At 33.2% G+C, this 24,649-nt stretch overlaps 1 protein-coding gene across 1 annotated transcript in view; it reads left to right on the top strand.

Moving 5' to 3' along the window:
• Ankrd17 (ankyrin repeat domain 17) overlaps positions 1-24,649 on the top strand; it is a 117,299-nt gene that overhangs the window by 69,966 nt on the left and 22,684 nt on the right. The window contains exons 17-24 of the mRNA XM_048785747.1: positions 8,097-8,208; positions 8,371-8,516; positions 12,550-12,692; positions 13,318-13,531; positions 14,425-14,600; positions 15,665-15,827; positions 18,579-18,674; positions 20,330-20,506. Of these exons, the coding sequence (XP_048641704.1) occupies positions 8,097-8,208; positions 8,371-8,516; positions 12,550-12,692; positions 13,318-13,531; positions 14,425-14,600; positions 15,665-15,827; positions 18,579-18,674; positions 20,330-20,506 (1,227 nt within the window). The remainder of the gene's footprint in view (positions 1-8,096; positions 8,209-8,370; positions 8,517-12,549; positions 12,693-13,317; positions 13,532-14,424; positions 14,601-15,664; positions 15,828-18,578; positions 18,675-20,329; positions 20,507-24,649) is intronic.

The raw sequence follows: 24,649 nt of genomic DNA, 5'->3' as shown, positions 1-24,649 counted from the left end.
GCTTTGTCGAAGACTTGAGCCACAATTATATATTTTAAATCATGAATTTTTTGTTTGTTTTTAATAAAATACCTAGTAGAGACTATTGTGGATAATTTTGTGATGTTCCAGTTTCCTTAATTACCATATAAATTTTTTTTAAATTTTGTTATAGTTTAGAAAAGGATGTAATATAAAAAGAAATGTAAGATTAATATTTTCTTCTAATACTAAATTTGAATACATACTTTAAAATGCGTAAGGGGTTTCATATAAAATAAAAGTGTTCTAGCATTTATTGATAGTATATCACATATACTCAGTTGCATTTATATATATTTTTCAAATTCTAATATTGCTGATTGAAATATATAGTGAATCTATCTGTGCCTATAAAATTTAGCATTTAAGTGATTGTAGGGGAATTAGAAGTACTTATTATCTCTTTGGATTATCTGAAAGAATAATGTGTGGAGGTGAAAAATGTCACCATTTTTAAGTTATACCTTAGAAAACTTGAGTACTATTATCTAATTTCTTTTAAATATTATTTTACTGTGAAATCTCAGGGTAAGGTGAGATTGTGTTTTGTTCTGAAGAAAGGCCAAGAGGCCTAACTTACAAGACTGCTGAGCAAGGTGAACGTTTATTGACTTAAGGACTGAGAAAATGTTTGTAGTTTATATAGTTTTTGTATTTTGATTAATTATTGAGGGAGTTTATTACCAAAAACAAACAACAAACAAACAACAAAAAAAAACACCTGAGTTTCATGGGGGCGGGGGGCGGGGAGAGAACCATTAAGTGTATATATTCCTAACCTATTAAAAAATAAAATCTCTCTTTCACTAAAATATTTCTTGATAACACTGTGAAAAGGGAGTTTTATTTTTACTTCTGTTCTTGTTTCTCAAATGTCTGTTGTTTTATATATGTTAATAACTTTTTTTCTTGAGTACTTGAAATTTAAGGAACTATCTCATCCTAATCCTTAGACATACATATATGAGGTAGCTGTTCTTCATTACACTGGAAGGAGATCAAGCATTTTGTTTACAGTCACTTCATTTGACTAAGAAGTTGTGAGGCTTGGACCCAGATTGTGTGTTTGACTTCAAAAATACCACTCTTGGGCTGGGGGTATAGCTCAGTGGTAGAGCACTTGGCCTAGTATATTCATTCCCCAGTTATCCCCAGTTGTGTGTGTGTATGTGTGTGTGTAGACATCATTCTTAAGTACCATGCTGTACATTCTTTTTTAAACAACCAAAACAATTTGAGTCACACATGTGTTGAACCACAGATTCTTACAATTAATGTTGGTAGCAGTGTATAATTGGGTTAAACTTGGTGTTGAATTTGCATTACTTCCCCCAGATTTTTTTCTTTTGCTTTAAGCCTATTATATTTAGCCATAAATATTTTTTGAATTTTTATGGGAGCAAGAATTGATAAAGTAAAACTAATCTCTTTTAAAGTGATTAGTATCTATTTCAAATGAAATAGGCACAGAAGATGTGTGTCTAAGTGTGATCATGATTTTACCAAAGGACATTATTGTAGTCAAGGTGAAATGATTTTACTACTCAACTAGTTACCACTATTACCTTGAAAGGTAATTTATAAAATTTTTGCCTTTTAAGCATAGTAGGAATGCCTAAAAAGAAAGATTTGACTGCTTCCTTAAAAGTATCCGTTTTTATCTGATTTCTACATTGAGGTTTTTCATTTGTTGAATTAGCCTAACCTGAGTTAAATTACTTTTTTCTTCTTCTTGTTTGTGTGTTTGTTTATTGTGGTACTGGGAGTTGAACCCAGCAGTGCTTTATCTTTGAACTATACTGCTGGCCCTTTTTATTTTGAGACAGTCTTCCTTGGACTTGTGATCCTCCTGCCTCAATCTCTGAAGTCATTGGGATTATAGGTGTGTGGCACAATACCCAGGCTGAGTTAAATTATTTTCTGTGCAGTTTACTATAAGTGCTGTGATGTTACAAAGTTCCTGTATTAGAAGAAATACCACAATAATATTCAGAAATAATTGTTCACAACTTTTGTCTTTTTCACTTATTTTAAAAATTTTACTAGTTTTTATATCAAGCAGGAAATTTTAAGTGATAAAAATAGAGATTTTTTTGTGGACTAGGATTGTGGCTCAGTGGTACATTCAGCACTTGCCTCGCCTGCGTGAGGCACTTGGTTCAATCCTCAGCACCACATAAAAATAAAATAAAGATATTGTGTCCACCTACAACCCAAAAATATATATTTTAAAAAACAGATTTTTTGTGTGCATAATCCATCTGAAACCTTTTTTTTCAAAGAAAAATTATGTGAGTTCTTACATAATGGGATATTTTAGTTTATATAAGACAAGACTGCTGTAGCAGGTAAATGATACAATGAAAAAATACCAATATTCATCTTTTTTTTAAGAATTGAATTTTTCTCTAGTAGTTAGATCTTTTGTTCATTTAACACTTTACAAATACAGATTGTGAATTCTTTATGTTTGGGATCTTCTTAGAAATGTTGTAGATTTCAGATTTTAGAATATTTACATAGATCTTACTAGTGAACATCTGTCATCAAATCCCAAGTTCTAAAATTTGAGACTTTTCAAGCATGATGTCAGCACTCAAAATTTCATGTTAGGAATGCTCAACTGGTATTTTAATTTAAACTAACAATATTTTTGATAACCTCATGAAGTAGATACTGTTTTATTCCCAATTTACTGATGAGAAAAATGAACAAAAGAAGTGTTATTTTTTTAAAGCTTCAACATATGACTCCTTTTATAAAATGCTAATGATTCTGAAATATGGTCAATCCTTACACTCCTTGAATTGAAAATTATAGACAGGAATTAATGTTCTTAACAGGAATTAGCAGGAACCTTATATTTAATTTCTGTACCTGGAAGAATGCTAAAGAGTTTGCATTCTGTATAATGTTCCTGAAACCCATGTTTTTCAACTAGAAATCACTTTCTGTGTACAAGAGTGTTCCATGGGGTTGTGTACGCTCATAATGGTTTTATTGAATCAGGTCTGTCTGGATAGTTTCAATTTTAAGATTAATAGTACATACTGTTTTGTTACCAAAATGTGTTTTAGGAAAAATAAGTAAATTATAACTCAAAGGAATTATTTGGAGTACTATTTTACCAAAACTTTTAATAATATGGCTCTGATCTTTATTTTGAGGGATGTAACAAAATTTATTCCTGAGTACTGGACATAGAGAAACTAAGGAATCAAGTAGGGATTTTTTTTTTTAAAACCACAGATTTTATAACTGGGGGTGTGACTCAGTGGTAGAGTGTGTGCTTAGCACGTACAAAGTGATGGATTCAGTCCCCAAAGCCAAATAAATAAACCAATAACTGCAGATTTTACATGACACTATAAATCTGACTTCCAAGGTTTAGAATTGAAAACCTCTGAGTTAATTGAATTTTTCTTTCTTTCTTTCTTATTGTATTTTGTGAAATTTGATTGAGTCTAGTTACCACTAAATGTGAGAAAGAACCAGTTGTTTGGTTCATGGGATACAAAACTTACTCCATGGCTGGAGGTCTGGCTTAGTGGCTCAGTGGTAGAGTGTTCGCCTTGCATGTGTGAGGCTTTGGGTTTAATTTGTAGTACCTTAAAAAAAAAAAGGCAGAAAATCTCAAGAAGTTATTCCAACATCTTTGTTGTCACATGTCCCTCATCTCTCTACATATATATTTACACACGTATACATCTATTTTTTGGTGGTACTAGGGTTTTAAGCCTGGGACCTATACCATTGAGCTAGATTCCCATCCCTTTTTATTTTTAATTTTCAGATAGTCTTCCTAAGTTGCTCAGACTAGCCTTAAACTTTTGATTTTCCAGCCTCAGCTTTTGGAGTAGATGGAACTACAGGCATGCAGCATCAAACCCAGCACCTTCATTTATTTCTCAACTGCTTACCTTGGTTTTACTCATATTTCTAAAAGCTTTTATTGAACTTAAGTATGGAAAAAATGCTTCCTTAGGCAATTTTGCTTTTTTCCCCCAGTTTTTAATAATTAACGTGTTATTATCTTCTAAGGAGAGTAGATAGTAACTTTAACTTGACATATCAAGACTAAGGGGATGCAGCTCAGTGGTAGAGGGCTTATTTATCATTCTTGAAGCTATGGGTTCAAACCCCAGTACCACACACACAAAAATCATCCATATTTCAAGACTTAAGTTGTAAAGTGTGTGAAATTGTTTACTTTTAATGTTTTAAACATCGTTTGGATATTTTTCTCTATTCCTGTTGATTTTGAAGTATAGAGTTTTATTGTAATATAAGGAGGTTAGGAAAAATTAATTCAGTTATATGTAATATGCTACCGTTAAAATATTTCTGCTTTAGAATACATGTATTCTGCATGTTCATATGAACTAGTTTCAAATAGGTTATTCATTTTACTGATTATTTTCATTTATTAGATACCCTAAAGTGCTATTTTACTTTTTAAACTCACATATAACCAGACTGGATTAAAAAATGAGAAGTTTGGAATTCTAACAGTTCAGCTCTTTAAGTCCTTATAGTTTCCAAAGTAATTTATTTACTTGAAGACTAATTAATAGATGTACATCTTATTTTATAGAGAAGTTAGGTATGTTTTTTATCAGTATATCAGCTCATTAAAAGTGGCCTTTTCTTGAAGATGAAAAGCTTACCATCTGTCTTGTGATTTTTTTTCACTATGAATTACTATTCCAGATTTAGTTATAGTGAGAACTTACATAATGTTATTTATATTGGATACAATTTCATCATTTTTCCCTAAGGCAGAATTCACCGGAACAATATCTGTTAGGTATGAATTAATACTATACAGTATCATGAACTAAATACTTTCTTTAAAATGTAAACTTGTAAGAGCCAGTAAGCAAGCCCTGGGCATCTTTTTCCTTTTTCAGGTTTGAAACTTTTTCATAGATATATGACAAAGAAATGTAACTTCTTGACCACTCTATTGTAACATAATTTTGTGGGACATAATTTAAGTCAGATCTTTTCATTAAGCAAACTTTGCCTTCCAGAAACTCATTGTTTGTACTGTTATTGTTTTGATTGGCAATATTCAAAATACCTGATTTTTTTCTGTATCTTGTCAGTCATGTTGCCATCAACCCACACTTCTATATCAGTTAATTTGTTTATTGATGTATTATGAAGCAGGGTAATAGCATTGGGGGATTGTACAGGTGCATGTTTGGGATATGGATGCCTCACTTCAGAACCTTATGTTTGTTATTCTCTTAAAAGAGTGTCATAAAATATTAGTGGCTTTAATTTCTCCTTAATGTAGAAATACAGTGGAGCTGTTTTTTTAAGTTTGATTCCTAAGGGAATTTGACCTGCTCTCCTTTCTCAGCTTCAAATATTTTTCCCTTGCACTCATAATATATAATACTTCTCTCGTACTTTGAATGTAAATTTGCCCTGTACAGTAATCAGTAAGATCTTAGTGAGCAGGACTTAAATTTTCTTTGTTGACCTTAGAGTATACAGCAGAGTTCTTTTATTATCAAAGGTGCCTAATAAATGTTAGTTTAATTTTTTTAATAACGTGGGAAAATACATGTTACTGATCCACAAAAATTTTTCATGCTTATCTTTTTCAAATTTTGAGTGTGTCTTCTTTTTATAAATCAGCACAGCTTCATAAATTTTCCTTTAGCCCTGAAAGAATTTTTAAAACCTATAAATTTCATCATAAAATTGACTTGTCTGCATATACACTAACAGAGAGGACATAAAACAGATATGCTTAACATTATATTTACTTCAATCTGCAGTGTGTTAGGCTGCTTATCATGTAATGGTAAGAGCAGGATTTTGTTATCAAGAAAATCCTCTTGGTTTTTAAAGCCTATCTCTACCAGTTATTAGCTGTGTGGACATTAGAAAGTTATTCTCCCCATTTTGTCTCTTTTTTTTCCTGAAATCAGACATAATAATTTCTTTTTTATAAACCTGAAATGAAGATCAAATACTATAACACAATCAGAGCTGTCACTCATGTAAGTTTCATGTCCTTCTCCATTGTTGTAGTTGGTGCATCTCTCCCTTGTGGCCATCCCTGATCTCTGCAGTCAGTAGCTCTGCTCTCTGCCAGCCTCTTCTGCAGAGCAGCTTTTGCGGTCTCCCTCTTCATCACTGACTAGTAGGCTTTTTCTTATTTCTTGACTCTATCGATTTTGCCTTTTGTCTCGTTTTTATTTTTATAATGGAGTTTGTTTCTTAGAGTGATTTACATTCTGGGAGGATATGCCTTTTTGTATTGATTACATTAAATATTATAAACATTGTATAGAAATAATACATATTTCATATATATATTCCTTTCTTTTATTAGTAATAGCCTTTGAATCTGTGACCTTTTACAACTATTGTCATTTATTCTACTTAATTAACAGTTATTATTTCCTGGGCAAAGCATCACTTACAGATGGAGAGTGAACACATTCATTACCTTTTAAAAACATTCAAAACCTTTTAAATGCTTTGAAGGTGATGGGCACATAATACAGTTTGGTAGAGATACATATGTGTAATGTTATATCTCTATGGTTAAGAGAGATCAACTCATCCTGAGATTTTCCTGTTTTTAGTACCAAAAGTCTCTCACTCATTCCAGAAATCCACCCTTTCCCCCAGTCCCGTGATATCATTCTTTTAAAGTATATCTAATTTGAATTTGCACTGCAAATACTCATTCATATTTGGTTTTGATTGAATGTACAGTCAGAATAGTATATTCATTTGTTCAAGTTGTTCCAAACACCCTAAAAAGTTTTCTAATACATTGACTATCAGTCATTCAATTAAATTAAATAAAAATTAATTCCCTCAGTCATAGCCATAGTCATGAGCCATATTTCAAGTTCAGTTAGGCACATAACACTAGTCATTATCTTTTTAGACAACACCGGTTTGGAGTACTAAATGTATGAAAAATTAGGTACTTGACTACATCAGTATTTGAACTATGATAGATTATGATTACTAGTAAATCCAGTATTGGTCACTATCAAAGCAGATGTTAAATCATATATCGACTTGTCATGTCTAAATAATAATAGTCTTGGTGTTTCAAAGTACACAGAATATATATTTTTTGTTTCTTTTTATCTGGGGGCTTTGGTCTTAAACATAGCTAAGTTACTTGGAAACTATTTTTTCATTTCAAGACTTGCTTTTCAGCATTGTTAGGTGGGTCCAGAACAACTAATTTGGCCTCACTACTGAGGATTCTACTTGATACCTTGTGTGTTTTAATGTGTTTCTACTCTGGTGGGTAGGAACCAAACTATTCCTGGCCTTGTGTTCCAGCTTTAGGTGTTCAACTTAATCCCTTCTGGTGATCTTTTTTCTGGCCTCCAATAATTTCCTCATGCACATGTGCTCATCAGAATTCAGCTGAAGATTTGAGGAGACCCCCCCTGCAGAACTCCAGAGTATTCTCTCTCTGCAGTGCTCTCCTCTTCAGTAATCTGCGCCATGAATTCTAGCCAACTTGACCTCTCCAGACTATCTTCTCAATTAGGGGAGATTGCCAGGTTCTGGGCACCCATTCCATACATTGCGCCTGGAAACTCTCCAGGCAGTTAAGTTGTGTTAATCATTTCTATTTTTAGGGATCCCTGTCCTGCATTACCTGTCTAAACAGTCGTTTCAAATAGTTGTCTTTTTTTTTTTAAAGTTGTTTGAGATAGGAAAATAAATCTAGTCTGTGTTATTCCATTAATGGCCTGAAGCAGAAATGAATCCACACTGTTTCATTAATCATGTAGTTGAAAACAGTATATGGTAGAAGGTTAATTCTTAAAGTAAATACTAGGAAAAAAAGTAGAAGGTCATGCCTTTTCCCCTGGTATTTACTTTAAAATTGCCCATGGAGTTCAAGTGTTAACTTGTAGTTTTTTAAAAAAAGTTACTGGTTGGACACTAATGGGGGGAAAAGAACAATGAACCTTACTATTCAAGTACTTGATATTATAGTGGTACACATGTATCTCTGTGTATTTACTGTTAACATTTTAAAATTAATAAGCTAATAAGAAATTAATTTTTTACAGACTGAGAGTAATCATGACACGGCACTAACGCTTGCCTGTGCTGGTGGCCATGAGGAACTGGTACAAACACTGCTAGAGCGAGGAGCTAGTATTGAGCACCGAGACAAAAAAGGTAGGCCTCACTTTTATTAATTTTATTTTCTGTAATATTTGTGAAAGAAATTTTACGTATTTAGAAATATTACTTCTTGAGCCCCTTTTTGATGCTTAGGTATATTGGAAAATAGTATTGTTCTTTGGCTTAGCACATAGTGAGATCATTATTTTTCTCCAGGTTTTACTCCACTCATCTTGGCTGCTACGGCTGGTCATGTTGGAGTTGTGGAAATATTGCTGGACAATGGTGCAGACATTGAAGCCCAATCAGAAAGAACTAAGGACACACCACTATCCTTGGCTTGCTCTGGCGGCAGACAGGAGGTAAAATTTCCCCTTAATGTAAATTTTTTCCTTTCTTGTTTAAAAAATGCTTATGTGATCTTTGTGTCTATAGGAACAAGGATTTGATGTTTACATTTATCACAGTAATTCAAATATTATCTATTAGTAAATATAGTGTTAATATAAGCTACCTCCCAGAGAAGTCATATTTTTTGGAATCCTAAAAAAAAATCTAAAAGTAGTACCTGTCTTAGGAATTCCTGTATATTGCACTTAGATTAAGAGAAAGACTAAAGCCAACTTCAATGACACACAGCCTGTAATCCCAGGAACTCAGGAGGACAAGGCAAGAGGATTGAAAGTCCAAGACCAGCCTCAATGACTTAGTGAGACACTGCCCCCCCCCCCCCCCCCCCAAAAAAAAAACCAGTACAAATTAGAACCAGTCAGCAAGGGCCAAGGTGACTTTGAATTATCCTGCAGTGGGGACTTGAAATTCTGTCATTTTGCTGTCAAAAGTTGAGAGGTGGACNCCCCCATCTCAAAATAAAAAGAACTAGATAGATCCCAGTGGTAAAGTGCCCCTGGATTCAATCTCCAGTACCAAAAGAAAAGAAAGCCTTAAGACATTCTAAATCAGATTGGAAAGCACCTGATGAACAGGGCTTATTTTCACTTCTCTTTTTCTGTCTTAGAATAACTGGTGTTAATCAAGTAGGTCTAAGAAATTATAGGTTTACACACACTTGTGTGTCTTCTAGCGTTTAATAATTAGCTGAATAGCCAGGTGTGGTGATGCATGCCTGCAACACCAGCTACTTGGGAGGCTGAGGCAGACAGATCACAAGTTTGAGGTCAACCTGGAAAACTTAGTGAGACCTGTGTCCAAAATAAATAAGAAGGACTGTGGGTGAATGCAGTGGTAGAGCACTTGCCTAGCTTGATCAAGGCCCTGGGTTCCATCCCCAGTACTGGGGGTGGGGGTGGGGGTGGGGGCGGCGGTGGGGGTGGGGGCAAATTAGCTGGATAACTTTAACTTTTATTCTCCAGATCCATTCTTATGTAATTGGGATCTAAGGTTTAAAAAACAGTCTCTGTAGATTCACAACTTTTCCATCAGGGAAAAGATGAATATTAGGTATAGGAAGCATCCTATGTCATCCAGATTAGTTTCCTACTGAAAAGTCATCTTCTTTCCCTTCCCTTCCACTCCTCTCCTTTCCCATCAAGTTGCCAAGTTTCCCCACCGTTCTTAATTCTGTTCTTTGAACAAATGAACAAAAGTTTATACCCTCTTCTATGTTCAGATGTTTGAGTCTTTGTTCATCAATGTTGCCTACATTCTGTGGGTAACAGGTCCTGTTCAGTTGTTAGCCAGAGAATACCTTTTCCTTATTGTTCACTGTCTTAGTTTCTCCACCGTTTATGTCAGTATCATTTCTGAAATGTTATATCAAAAAAGTGCTCTGAACAGCCAATTATTATCTCCTATTTGAGCATTTTAAACTAGCCCTTCCTTCTTTACCAGTCATAGCAAAGGTTATATTGAACTCATTGTTAAACTCACTAAGTTTTTAAAATAAACTAACAAAAAAAAATATTTGGGAAGCAATTTCTACACAAAAGAATGGGAAAGCTAGTAAAATGGAGCAAGTATAGGAAGATAGGGGATGGTTATCCATTATCTTATAGATTAAAAAGAATTAGACTAACAATAATACAGGCACACATACATACATACATACAGTTTTTTAATAGACAGTTTTTGCTTTGGTTGACTGTTTTTGCAATTTTTTCCTGTTGGATTTGGAGTAGATATAATATGGGTGAATAGTTAGATTCACTTGCTACTAGAGATGATCTGTCAAGAGAAAGCAAAGACTTGTTTCTATTGTGTGTTGTTTCTTCTGATCATGTTATTTCATTCTTCCATAATCCTCAGTGGAGGTGGTGGGTGTGGTGAAAGCTTTTTTTACCAAATATTAGGTAAGACAGTTGGAAGTAAACAATTTGATAAATTTTATTTCTACTACATAGGAAAAAAATAGAGATTCCTGTCAATCCTACATTCAAATATGAGGGCATAAATTTTTCAGTTAAATACCATTGAACTGTAAAGCTCATAATAATTAATTCTCTTTTTAAATGTAATAAAAGTGAATTTTTTCTTAACTGAAATTTTCTGTTATGCAGGTTGAAATCATACTTGCTGCATATATTAACAAAATTTTCAGTGTTGAATCCAAGATATTCTTTTGAAGATAATAATAAAGCCAATATAATACTGTGGTTCTGAGTTACATATTCTTATTAAAATGCTACAGATGAGGTTTATTATGAAAGTCTTTCAGATGATAATTAGCTTATAAACATCTCATTGCTTTAATTTGTTGTCTTTAGAATTAAGTGTTTTGAAATAATTAGTTAAACTTAGCCAGCTTTACTATAAAAATAACAAATTTTTAGATAATGGAACTCAAGAGAACTTCACAAATTTGAAATTTAGAGTTTTATACTATATTGACTTTAAAAAACTCTGTAAAATAAAATAGCCTAATATCATTTTTTTGTTTTGTTTTTATACCTTGTCAAGCTGCCTGATCTTACTGGCTCTGAAAGCAAAATGTGAAAGTCATATTTAAATTTGGTATAGCTTTATTCGAATAAATAAAATTTTAGCTGATAAGCAAAAGAAAGCACTATTTATAAGCATTTATTATATCCCAGTTAGTATTTTCACTAATATAACGTTTATTATTTTCCAGTTTTTACCTTAGTGAAAGTACTAATTGGGGCTCGAGCATGTTGGCACATGCCTGTAATCCCAGCAGTTTGGGAGGCTAAAGCAGGAGGATCATGAGTTCAAAGCCAGTCTCAGCAAAATTGAGGCACAAAGCAACTCAGTAAGACCCCATCTGTAAATAAAATACAAAGTATGGCTGGGGATGTGGCTCAGTGGTCAAGTTCTTTGAATTCAATACCCCAATCCCCAGTAAAACCACCCTCCCCCCAAAAAAGTTCTGATTGGGTATAATATAGTATAGTAAATAATAATTATTATTATGATAATATAATAATATTAGCAAAAACATGAACTGGGAAATAATAAATGTAGTTATTAGTAGGAGCAAAATTAGGAGCCAGCTATGGTTTGGAGTCGATCTTAACTTTCCTGTGTAAAATGAAGATGAAAATAATAATACCTGTTTCAAAGGATTGTTTTGTACTTTAAATGGCATGGGGCAAATGATGGATGAATGGCCAATAAGCACTTACATAAATCCTAAACATTTTTAGTTATCAGGAAAAGGCAGTTGAGACCCAATGGGATACTGCCACACATCCTCTATAATGGATATAAAGTTAGACTGGTAATAAAAAATGTTGCTGAGGATATAGAACAACCAAAACTCATGCATTGTTTATAGGAGTATAAATAGAACAACCACTTTTGGGAAAGTTCTTTCAGTTTCTTGTAAAACTGTACATCCAGAAATCCTATAGCTAAATAGGACTTAGCCTAATAAAATATTAATGGTAAACTCTAGATAGTTAATGTATATAAAGTTTTCTCAACTCTTGTATATTTGTAAATTTTCATAAAATTTTAAAAGATAGTTTATTACCTTTTATTCTAGTTTTAAAAAATCTAGTTACCAATTGAAAGGTTTAAAATTATTTGAAATACATTCATATATACAAATGCAGAAAAAAAATTCTGTCCCATATTACTTCTACTTTAGTACTATGTTGTGGAATAACCCAGAAACACTGATTTCCAGAATAGCATCTCTCAACAATTTTGAGGTCTAGGTCCTCCATGGACAATACTATATCTTTTCAGTAGATTTCTAAATGGCTTTTACTTGACAAACTCTCTCTTTGTTTGCTGCTAAGACCTCTTGCTATTATTTGAGGCTGGTTTGGGGCAGAGGATAAATGAAGGAAAGTTCTCTTTGGGTTATACGATAAACCACAAAAAAAGTGAGTAGGGGGGGGAATTAGAAATATACACCTTGAAAATGACTTACCCACCATAAGAAAACACATTGCTTTCTTTTTTTCTTTCCAGGTGGTGGAGCTGTTGTTAGCTCGAGGGGCAAATAAAGAGCACAGGAATGTTTCTGATTACACACCTCTAAGCCTGGCTGCTTCTGGTGGCTATGTGAACATCATCAAAATATTACTAAATGCAGGAGCTGAGATTAATTCTAGGCAAGTTTTATTCTTTCACTGTAAGCCATTTATTTAGATACAATGTTATGTTTCAGGTAATTGTAGAACACCTATTCTTAATACCACTTTTAGGCCTTTAAAATATAAATTGTGAAGAGATTTTTAAGATTTATTTTATTTAAGTAATTAAAACTTAACATATAAGTTGGAAAATATACTATATTTCATACAGTGGCACTAAACTTAGACACAATTTGCTTAATTTTTGTTAAGCAAATATGTGCCAAGAGATAAAAAGTTCAGCTGCATGTGGTAGCACATGCCTATAATTCTGGTGACTTAGGAGGCTGAGGCAGGAAGATCACAAGTTCGAAGGTAGCCTCAACAATTAAAAGAAAAAAGTTTATTATCTTATGAGTAACTTAATAACTTTCTAGCCCAGGTTATTATGTTTGAATGAGATAAAGACAAAATATCTAATAAAAAGATTTTTAAAGGAGACTTGGTAATAAATTGAAAGATTTACTAAGACTGAGAAAAATGGTTAAATTTTTAAATAATCCTGCAAAATAAATAATCTTATTGAAATTCTTTATCATCATCCAGTTCTTTAGTGTAAAATATATTTTTTTCCTTCTGTTCTTACCATAATGCTCACCCCCAGAACTGGTAGCAAATTGGGCATTTCTCCACTGATGTTAGCAGCTATGAATGGGCATACCGCTGCTGTTAAGCTCCTGTTGGACATGGGCTCTGATATAAATGCTCAAATAGAAACCAATCGGAACACTGCCCTTACATTAGCCTGCTTCCAAGGAAGAACTGAAGTGGTTAGTCTTCTGCTTGATAGAAAAGCAAATGTTGAACACAGAGCTAAGGTAAGAAAAAGTCTGAGATTTACCCATGAAATTTGCTGCTTTCATATTTAAGGTGTATTGGTAGCAATATGATAATTATACTTTTAGTACTTTCTTTTTTTAAATTTTTTTTTAAGTTGTAGTTGGACACAATACCTTTATTTTATTTATTTATTTTTATGTGGTGCTGAGAATTTTGAACCCAGTGTCTTCCAATGCTAGGCAAGCACTCTACTGCTGATCCACAATTCTAGCCCTAATTTTTAGTACTTTCTATTAACATTTATCTCCTACATATATATTGAATCAAAGTTCAAGCAGTGGCACATGCTTGTTATCCCAGGGGGCTGAGGCAGGAGGATTGCATATTTGAGGCCATTTTCCATGATTTAGTGAGATAATCAGCAATTTATTAAGATCCTTTCTAAATAAAAAATGAAAAGGATTGAGGATGTTGCTCAGTGATAAAGTGCCCCTGGGTTCAATCCTTAGTACCAAAAATATAATAGTAATAAAATAATGATAATAATAGAAATCATTTGTTTAACTTAAGCATTAACTCTGAAAATAACTCAGCAACACATTTTTTGTAGGTATTATTGTTATTAGGATTATCAGCTGAAAAAGATGTGCTATTTTGAAAGAGAACAGAGAGGAAAATTTATTTAGTGCCAGATAGAGGTCACATAGTTGGATCTCATTCATATTCTCATTACAACAATATCATTGATTTTAGGTGTAATTATCTTCTTTTAGTAGATCAGACTATAATTCAGACTAATAAGTGTTGATGGTGAAATTTAGTTGTGAATCTTTATAAAAGCTATTCCATATTGCTTCATCATATTGTTATTTTGTTCCATGTTGGCTGTTTCTAGTCTGTTCCATGTTTTTTTATTTTTCACTAAACCTAGACTGGTCTCACACCACTAATGGAAGCTGCCTCTGGTGGATATGCAGAGGTGGGCCGAGTACTTCTGGATAAAGGTGCTGATGTTAATGCCCCTCCAGTGCCCTCCTCAAGAGATACAGCTTTAACCATAGCAGCAGATAAAGGGCATTATAAATTTTGTGAGCTTCTCATTGGCAGGTATGATATTACTTACTATATCTTTCCTATCCTTCATATTATGAGCATAAGTATTACCAGTGATTATTATTCTCTCTCGGCAGTTGCACTATTAAAAAATCAAGTGTGATTACTTTTTCTATGAACTATAAGTGTTTTTTTCAAACCTGTTATTTTTTATTCATCCAGGGCTATGGTACATTGTCTGTATTTCAATGCAACCTAAAATAATTTTTCTTCCTTTCTTGTATGCATATACTTTTAAAGTGTTATAATAAGCTCTTTAAGCATCCAGTTGCTGTCATCCATACAATTTGAGTTTTGCAGAGTATTACTCTCAAGTCTTAAAACTCTGGCAGTGATCTAAGACTTCCTTGTTGATTTTCTTATTGTTTACAGTAGTTAAGAATTTAGGTGTCAGTTGTAGAACTGTTCAAGGTATCAGAGAGGATCCAGGATAGTTTTTACTTTCACTTTAAGTTGGCTGCCAGTTTCCTAAATACATTTGTCCTCCTTACCTGGATTTTCTACTTTAAAGACCTTCGCATGGTACCCTAAACAGTAGTATTTGGTACTGACTACTATTAACTATGATTATTAACTACTTTTACTGCCATGTATCTTCTTACCTACTTTGATAACTACTGAGTGCTAAATCTACATTTATTCTTTGACTTCATTATTTTCTGACATACACAGTCCAAGTAAATGGATAAAAATAATCTGAAACAGGTATGATTGCCTCAGAGGATACTGGTTTTTATCTCTAGGATACTGTGTTAGTATATCGATTATGCTGTTATCAGGATATACTTCTATTTTTCACTAAACAAATTTTCACATTCTTAGGTTTTAAAACTCAGTATTATGTAGTCATTATTTTAAAAATACAGTCAGTTATTGGATATATGAAATTTATTTGATTTGATGGCTGGAAATTGTCATGTAATTCTGAGAGAACTATTTTGGTCCTCGAATATTAAGAACAATTTTCATCTGTTCAGAAATTTTCACATAGGTATAATTGATTTTTATTACATTTCCATTTCATTTAAGATAGTGCTCTCTGTGTCATTCATTTTTAGGGGAGCTCATATTGATGTACGTAACAAGAAGGGGAACACTCCGTTGTGGCTAGCAGCAAATGGTGGACACCTCGATGTGGTTCAGTTACTGGTGCAAGCAGGTGCAGATGTAGATGCAGCAGATAACCGCAAAATAACTCCTCTTATGGCAGCATTTAGAAAGGTAGAAGTCTTTTCATTCCCTTTTACTTGGATATTTTCCCTTTCTGCTAGAACGTATATATGGTCCAGTGATTACTGAAGACTCTCAATTTGTAATTTAGAACCTTTGGTGAAAGCAAGTGATAAAATATGCAAATAATTACTCTGTTAGCAACAATGAAAGATGGACAAATACAGGTATTATGGAAAAGCTAGAAATATTATCCACATTGGACATCAAAGCTAAGTAAACTTTTAGAAAGCTATTGTAAGTAGTATTTTCAAAATTTAGTTGTGGTATTAATCTTTCGCTGTAAATCCAATTAAGAGTAACCAATTTGAACTACTTGTATGTAGATGTTTTTGTGTATTGTTGCTGTAGAGAAAAATTTACTTTATGTGTGTGTGTACATATGCATTTATTTTTGCAGTGTTGGGGATTGAACCCAAAGGTATTCTATCAATGAAGCCACATCCCCACCTCTTTTAAATTTTTTTTTAAATTTTGAGACAGTTGCCAAGGCTGGCCTCAAATTTGCAATCTTCCTGCAATCAGCCTGCCTAATCATTGGGATTATAGGTGTGTGCCACCACAGCAGGCATAATCATTTTTAGGGAAAAAAAGAAATGAAAATCTAGATATTGATACTTTAAACTGTAAAAATTCAAATATACTACCTTTAGAAGTAGAAATATGAATTTGATGAAAGTTAAAGAAACTGTTATTTTCTATAGTAAAAGCTGGTATAAGTAAAATGATTGGGTTAATAATCTCATTGATTTCCTAATGTAATTTTCGTTTGTTATTGGGAAAACCAGATCACTATTTCAGGGATTCTGTGCTTTTTGAATTTTGTCATTTGGTGAAATTCTCTGTAGATTCCAAAATGTTGATCAGTTCTAATATATAAATTGCAAGAAGTAATTTCTTCTGTTATTCTCTCTGATGTGTGGGTGTGTGTGTGGTGATACTGGATATTGAACTAGGGCACTCTACATAGTACTGAAGTACATTGCCAGACCTTTCTTTTTATTCTGTTGTTTCCTTAGATGTTCTGGACTACCTAAATCCAATCGTCTTGTGTTTTTCTTCAACAGTCAAACTTACTCTTTCTCAATGGCTACTTACCTCTAATCTAAACAAGCTAAAACATATTATTATCAAGTTAATCTTCCTAACTACTCCACTACATTACTACTCTCTTTTAAGAACTCTACAGTCTCTGAAGTCTTTGAAATTCCAACAGTTTGGTATTCAAAGCCACTCCAGTATAGTGCTTTAGGTATCATCTCCCTTTATGAATTCTCTCCTTGCTTGATCTTTTTCTTCTTTATCTCATATAACCTTTGTTCTCATCAAGAATGCCAAGTCCTTCTTTTTTTTTTTTTCTCCAAAGTTCCTCATTCTTTGGGTACTTTAAATTTCTCCTCCTGTATAAACTGTTTCCATTCCATTTGCACTCACACTGAGATCTCTGATCTCCTAGAGGTTATAGAAGTTCTATAGTCCTTTATTGTCTTTATCATTTGGTTTGACATATATATTTATATGTCATTACCCTTAAATATTAGTAATTTCTCTATTATTGTTACTCTTAATGTCTGGCATGCATATATATCTTTGTAATAGGGCATTTTAACTTCCTATGAACAGTGCTTATCTTTTGTATTCGTTCTACTATTTATTGAGTATCTGTTATATGAAATTGTAATGACTGTAATATTATGCTAGATAGGATGCAACAGCTAGGCTTTTCTTTTCTTTCTTTCTTTCTTTTTTTTTTAAAAAAAAATGGAACCTAATCAGGGAGGTGAGATCCCATGCCCAAGTCAGATAAGTGTCAGTTTTCCCATTGTAAATAGTTAAAGCTAAAGACTAAAAATTTTAGGGAGATCATTAGGAAATGAGGGTAGTGGCATTTGAGCAGTTAAAGGATACCTTATAAAAGCTGCAAAAAAAAAAAAAAAAAGGACCAAATAGAGGACATATCTTAAAGACTAACAGCTTAAATACTATCAGCTGTCTATCCAGACTGGCTGAATTATAGGTATTGTGTAGAGAGCAGTGGTGCATTTTGGGGAAAGTGAAGCAACTGTTGAATGTTAAATAAGATTTTGAGCCGGGCACAGTGGCACGTGTCTGTAATCCTAGCGGCTCAGGAGGCTGAAGCAGGAGGATCAAGAGTTCAAAGCCAGCCTCAGCAACTTAGTGATGTACTCAATGAGACCCCATCTCTAAAATAAAATATAAAAAGGGGCTGGGATGTGGCTCAGTGATTAAGCACCCCTGGGTTCAATCCCTGGTACCAAAAAAAAGATTTTAAACATTACTTAGATACTGAATTGTTTCTCCTCAGAGTGGTTTTGCATTATTTGGTGCTGTTGTTGCACATTCCTGTAATCCCAGCAGCTTGGGGAGGCTGAGGCAGGAGGATCAAGAGTTCAAAGCCAGCCTCAGCAAAGGCGAGGTGCTAAGAAACTCAGTGAGACCCTGTCTCTAAATAAAATACTAAATAGAGCTGGGAATGTGGCTCAGTGATCGAGTGCTCCTGAGTTCAATGCCTGGTTCCCCGCCCACTCCCAAAAGAATGAGCAATGTAGATTTAACTCCTCAGAACCACAGCCTACCTTTTTCTTTTTTCATTTTTAGTGCAAACATGCAATTAAGTTTACTTTTTGGCTCTAATGTTAATTAATGTCAAAATTCACACTGTGTAGATTTATTGAATCCTGTTAGAGTCTGTGTTCGATCTGACATTGACATCTCTTTTAGGGTCATGTGAAGGTGGTACGCTACTTAGTCAAAGAAGTCAATCAGTTTCCATCAGATTCTGAATGTATGAGATACATAGCAACCATCACTGATAAGGTAATATGTTGTTCATATTCATCCCACTATATGAGTCGGAGGTTCCATTTAATTGGTATAGCTCCTATGCTAAGAAAAATCTTGGTTTGAACAATAAATATATAAAATTTCATTTATCTCTGTGAAGATAAATGAACTGTAACAGATTAATGGATTAATGAAACATTCTCTGTGATAGAATTACTTTGCTTTTTAACTAGTTTTAAGCTGATTCTTACTGTAACACTAAACACTTCAAAGCAAAATTATTATTCATTAGTATTATCGTATCTATGTAGATATATACATATATATCTAGATTGATAATATATTCTGAAAGAGGAATTTGCTGTTTTTTTATTACCAGCAAAAAATAGTATGTTTAGTCATAGGCAGAAAACCTTAAAGCCATGTTATGTGATATAAAATTTAGGGTTTAACTATCAGTTTATTAATGAGTTGGAAGCTGGGCATGGTAGCACATGCTGGTAGTCCCAGCTACTCTGGATGCACAGGTGGGAGGATCACTTGAGCTCAGAAGTTTAAGGGACAATCATTACAAGTCATACATAGTTAGACTTCATCTCAAATGACAAAACAAAAATCAAACAAACAAACAAAACCAAAGCGTATTGGCTAGAATTATGGAGGAAATGTGGGGAACATAAATAAAATCTTTATTCTTTTTCTTTCTTGCTTTCTTTTTTTTTTTTTTTTAAGGTTAGGGGTATGGTAGTAGGTATTGAACCCATGAGGGGCGTTCAATCACTGAGCTACATCCTCAGCCCTTTTTATTTTTTATTTCTACACAGAGTCTTGCTAAGTTGCTGAGGTTAGCCCCAAACTTGAGATCCTCCTGTCTGCCTTAGTTAGCCTCCTGAGTTGTTGGGATTATAGGCATGTGCCACTGTTCCTGGCAAAATAAGTTTCTATTCCATTTTGTTTTGTGGTTTATACATTATATGATAGTGGGCAGTTTTCCCCCCTTATGTTTAATTTAAAATAAACTAGGTGATTCTCTGACTCCAGATTTTTGTATGACAATTAGCAGTCCTGGATTCCACATGATTTGGTATATGGGGAGAAAGAGGAGATTAAGATAAGAAATATTTTTAAAATAATTACTATTATGGGAATATTTTTAATATTAAAAAATAAGGAAATATCCCTTTGTCTTTTGAGAATGAAAACAGAAAAGTGTGTTAGGGTACGTGTTTCTGTGATTCCTTTTGTGAATAATTCTTGCCTATAAAATTGTAGCAAAAATGCTTAAATATATGAGGACAGTTCTTGCCAAATAAGTACTTGAGAAATTTGTAAATTCGTTTTCTTTGTTGACATTGCCCATTTTCATTCAGCCCATTCATTAACCAGCTGTCATAAATTATTGTAATGTTTGCTGTATGGTTTTTTATATTCAAATTATATGTGTAAATAATTTTAATTTTCTAAATATCAGTCAAATTGCTCTTATAATGAAAAACAGGAACTCTTTGTATATATTTTAAAATATGTCATTTAAATTGTGTTTTATTTGTACTCCCTTTTTTTTTCCTGCCACTGGTCTTTATTGCTTATGTTTACGTACTTCAAAAATCTTTGTTTTTAGGAATCTAATTAGCTCAATTTTTTTTTTTTTTTTTGAGACTGCAAATATATTCAATTTTTCATTACAGGAGATGTTGAAGAAGTGTCATCTTTGTATGGAGTCAATAGTACAAGCCAAAGATAGACAGGCTGCTGAAGCAAACAAAAATGCCAGCATTTTGTTAGAGGAGTTAGACTTGGAAAAGGTAATGACAATCTTTAAATATGAAAACTACTCACTTTTTTTTTTCTGGTTTTTCTTCCCTTAATTTGTAATTTATTCTTTTGTGATTTTGTTTTATGCTGTAATTGTGTACATGGTTTTCTCCCTAAGTTTATCTCAAATAGAGAAAACAGTTATCATTATCATTAAAAGCATTTTCATTCAAATTTTTTAAAAACTTGATTGCAAGAATCAAAGTGATCTGGAAGTCAGGAAACTTAGCTTCTAATTCTGGGTTTTAATTTTATCTGAACTAATGATCTCTTGATTCCCAATCATATCTATAGTTCTTTGATCCTTGACCTTATTTTATTTTTTATTTATCAAAAGTACCACATAAAATATAAAGGTGTAATCACTTAGTGGAATACAACCATTTGTTATATTTAGTGAATATGTTTTTTTTTAATGAGTAACTTCTTTTGTACTTTTTCAGGCAGACTAGAGCATCTGTTCCTATAAAGAATAAAATTCTCCAAAACAGCATATAGTTTGTACAACCTTATAACTCCTTTTTCTTCATTCCCTTCTCTGCCAACTTTCCCCCACTAACTCTGTGATCCAAAACTTATTGAAATAGTAATCATTAGCCGGAGAAGAATTAGTTTGACATTTAATATTAAGGAATACAAAATCTGCTGTATCTTGTTTTTTAATGGTAAGATAAAAAATACTATAAAGTTTAACAAGTTTTTAAATTTATAAAGGATATGTGGTGGGGCCGGGGATGTGGCTCAAGCGGTAGCGCGCTCACCTGGTATGCGTGCGGCCTGGGTTCGATCCTCAGCACCACATACAAACAAAGATGTTGTGTCCGCCAAGAAGTAAAAAATAAATATTGAAATTCTCTCTCTTAAAAAATAAATAAATAAATAAATAAAAATGTGATCTGATACTATCCATAAAAAAAAAAAAAGGATATGTGGTAAATATTATACATATGCCCTTTTGAGTAAAATCCATTCTTTTACTATATTTGCTAATTTTATTGAGCTATTTTATCCTACAGAAATAAAATATGTATTATTCTAAATATTTCATTCAAATAAGAAAATATATTCTTGTGGAAAAAAAATTACATTGGAGGGTCTTCATTTTTAAAACTTTGTTGTTTAGCTGGACCCAGTGGCATAAACCTATATAATGCCAGCTACTCAGGAGGGTGAAGCAGAAGGAATGCAAGTTTGAGGCCAGTCTCAGTAACTTGTGAGACCCTGTCTCAAAATAAAAACCACTAAGGATGTAGCTTGATGGTAGGTGATAAAGCACTCCTGATTTCATTCTCTAGTAAAAAACACACACAGATACATACACACACATACATACACACACACACTCAACTGGTTTAGATTCTGATCAAAGTATATTTACTTTTTGAGCTACTTTAAAAGAGTGAGTGCATTGAAAGATGTTGTAATGAACATCATAACTGTTACTTGACCTATTTCCTTTCTTCTTCCCTTCCTTCTTTCCTCCCTTTCCCCCTTCTCCCCTTCCTCCCTTCTTTCTCCTCTTTCCTTCCTTTCTTTGTTTTCCCTCCCTTCCTCCCTCCTTCTCTTTTCCGTCTTTCCTTCCTTTCCTTTCCTTCCTTTCTCTCTCCCCTTCCCTCCCTCCCTCCCTCCCTCCCTCCCTCCCTCCCTTCCTTCCTTCCTTCCTTCCTTCCTTCCTTCCTTCCTTCCTTGTTGGGCATCAAACCCAAGACCATGCTCATGTTAGGCAAGCCCTGTACCACTGAGCTACATCCCCAGTAAGCTATTTTCATATTCACTTTTATCAAGCCAAGTTAGGAACCAGTCTATTTATTACTTTATTCTTCTCAGTAAAAACATTACTCTCTTAGTACAGATGGAGAAATTTAGTCAGTTAGAGGTAGTTAAGCAATGTGCCTAAAGTACACTAGGATTTTAACCGAATTTTTAAAATGTAAATTTTCTGATTCTCTGCACTCCCTTAATTGAATGTAATCTACCTCTTAGATTTTTCTTCCAAAATTATTTTAATATTCTTTTCCCCCATTATTCTTCTATTTGAAAATGTCTGAATCTGTGAATAATAGTTCTATCCAGAAAGTATCCTTTTTGTAGCTGAGACATAGATTATCTGATATTGAATGCAATCTTTCATTGTTTTCATGCCTTTGATATTTATATATTTTATTTTCATGCCTTTGATGTTTATACATTTTATTTTTATACATTTAATGTTTATACATTTATTTTCATAGCTTTGGATTACCAAGTCAGGAAGCAGCATAGGAAATATCATATTAAAGATGTCTGTTTTCAGCCACTGTAATTAAACATTTTTCACCTTTATTATAGTAGCATGCTCAGTTTAAATTGTGTAATATACAAAGATAAATACATGACATCATTGTAATCTATCTAAAGTTGAAGATCTCTTATGGTAACTAAGTATGCACCACTATACTTACCTAATATAGGGCCTTTTTAAGACCCTAAATGATTTTCTCACCCACACTATTTCTTACTCCTCTTTGCCCTTATTTCTTTTTATTGCTCCTCTTCTTGATTACTTAACTGCATCCATACTGACCACATAGTGACCATCATTTTTTGGGAGGGGGGTACTAAATTTCTTAATATGGGTCAGTACCAGAATATTTTCCTACAGCCGTCAGCAATACATGAATGTGATTTTTGCATTGTTGTCATTATTTCTCAGTCTTGATATTTATGATTTTAGGAGTTCTTGATTTAAGGAAAATCGAAATGCTTCTTTCAAATGTCACTGTATATTCTTCTCTAATGTTAACACTCTGAGAGGATTAAAAAATTCTTAATCATAAATTAATTAGATATAAAGCAGTTCTTCCCCATACACTCTATATACTTGTCAGTTTTGATAGGTGATGGTGAGATATTCCTACCTTAATGTGAAGCCTCTTCTTTTCTGAACTGCAGCCCGTATTTCTATGTGAAATATTCTTAGTCCCTGGGACCTTAGGATTATGCTCACTATTTTATAAATGATGATATATGTCTGTGAAAATGCTTTTTTGCCTTTTTGGTTCTGCTAATTTATGATTTAGAAACATTGGAGTTGGTCTTGACTGGTCTGAGTTGAGTTTACTCATGGATAATTTACTTAATGCATAAAAATGTTTCTTTAGCTAGGCACAGTGATATACACCTGTAATTCCAGAGACTTGGAGACTAAGGCAGGAGAATTGCAAGTTTGAGGCCAACCTCAGCAACTTTGTGAGACCCTGCCCCAAAATAAAAAATAAAAAGGATTGGAGATGGATGTATTTGCGGACTCAATGATTAGGTCTTAGTGATAGCTTAGTGATATAAAGCACCCATAATTTTAATGCTCAATAATCCCCCCCCCCCCCAAAAAAAAAAAAAAAAAGAAAACAGTTTATTTGATCAGTATTTGTAATTTGAAATTTTTGGTTTTTAAAACTGTTGCTGAGAACACTGCTTAAGTATACTTAATAGATTCCCTTATACTTACTCAATAAATATTTATTTATTGAACATTTGGTATGTGGAAGATTTCCTTCTCTGAAGTACTTCCATCTGTTTCAGATTCCAAGTCCTCTTAAAATTAATTGCTTGCTTTCTTAGTACATTAACATCTAAGTTATGTTCTTGGCTGTTAGAATCCCTAGCAGATATTTTTAATTTGCATTTTAATATTGCTCTTACTCCTTCTAATTCATTACTTACTTTTTTCCCCTTTCCATTTTTTATTTTGTAAATTTTCATAAACTTTTAAGGAGTTACATACCTAACATATATATTAAATGAACCCATCCCACAATCTCAGTTTTACACATTCCATTCTTATCATCACCTCCTATCTTTTCAGCTTTACTCTCTAGAATTCTGCCTCCAACACTCTGCCTACCAGTAAATGGTAGAATTCATTTGTACTTTATTATCCTTATACTGTCCTTTACCCCTTTTTCCTTGTGTTTCACTTCTACCCAGTAACTAAATGTATCTGGAAAAAACACTCAGCCTTGACAGCTTTTACTCTGCATGTGTAGCAGTGAACCTTTTCCTGATGATCAGTAGTCATATGGTTGGCCCCCTGTATTTGTGGGTTCTGGTGATCTGAGGATTCAACCAATTGTGGTGAGAAATACCTGGAAATTGCTTCTGGGTTGTATTGTGCATACATTTTTCTTATTATTTCCTCTAAAAATATAGCGAAA

The sequence above is a fragment of the Marmota marmota genome, unplaced genomic scaffold (genome assembly GCF_001458135.2).
Source record: "Marmota marmota marmota unplaced genomic scaffold, marMar, whole genome shotgun sequence".
Lineage (NCBI taxonomy): Eukaryota > Metazoa > Chordata > Mammalia > Rodentia > Sciuridae > Marmota > Marmota marmota.
The sequence above is the reverse complement of the archived record's forward strand: the minus strand, read 5'-3'. Positions and strand labels throughout refer to the sequence as shown.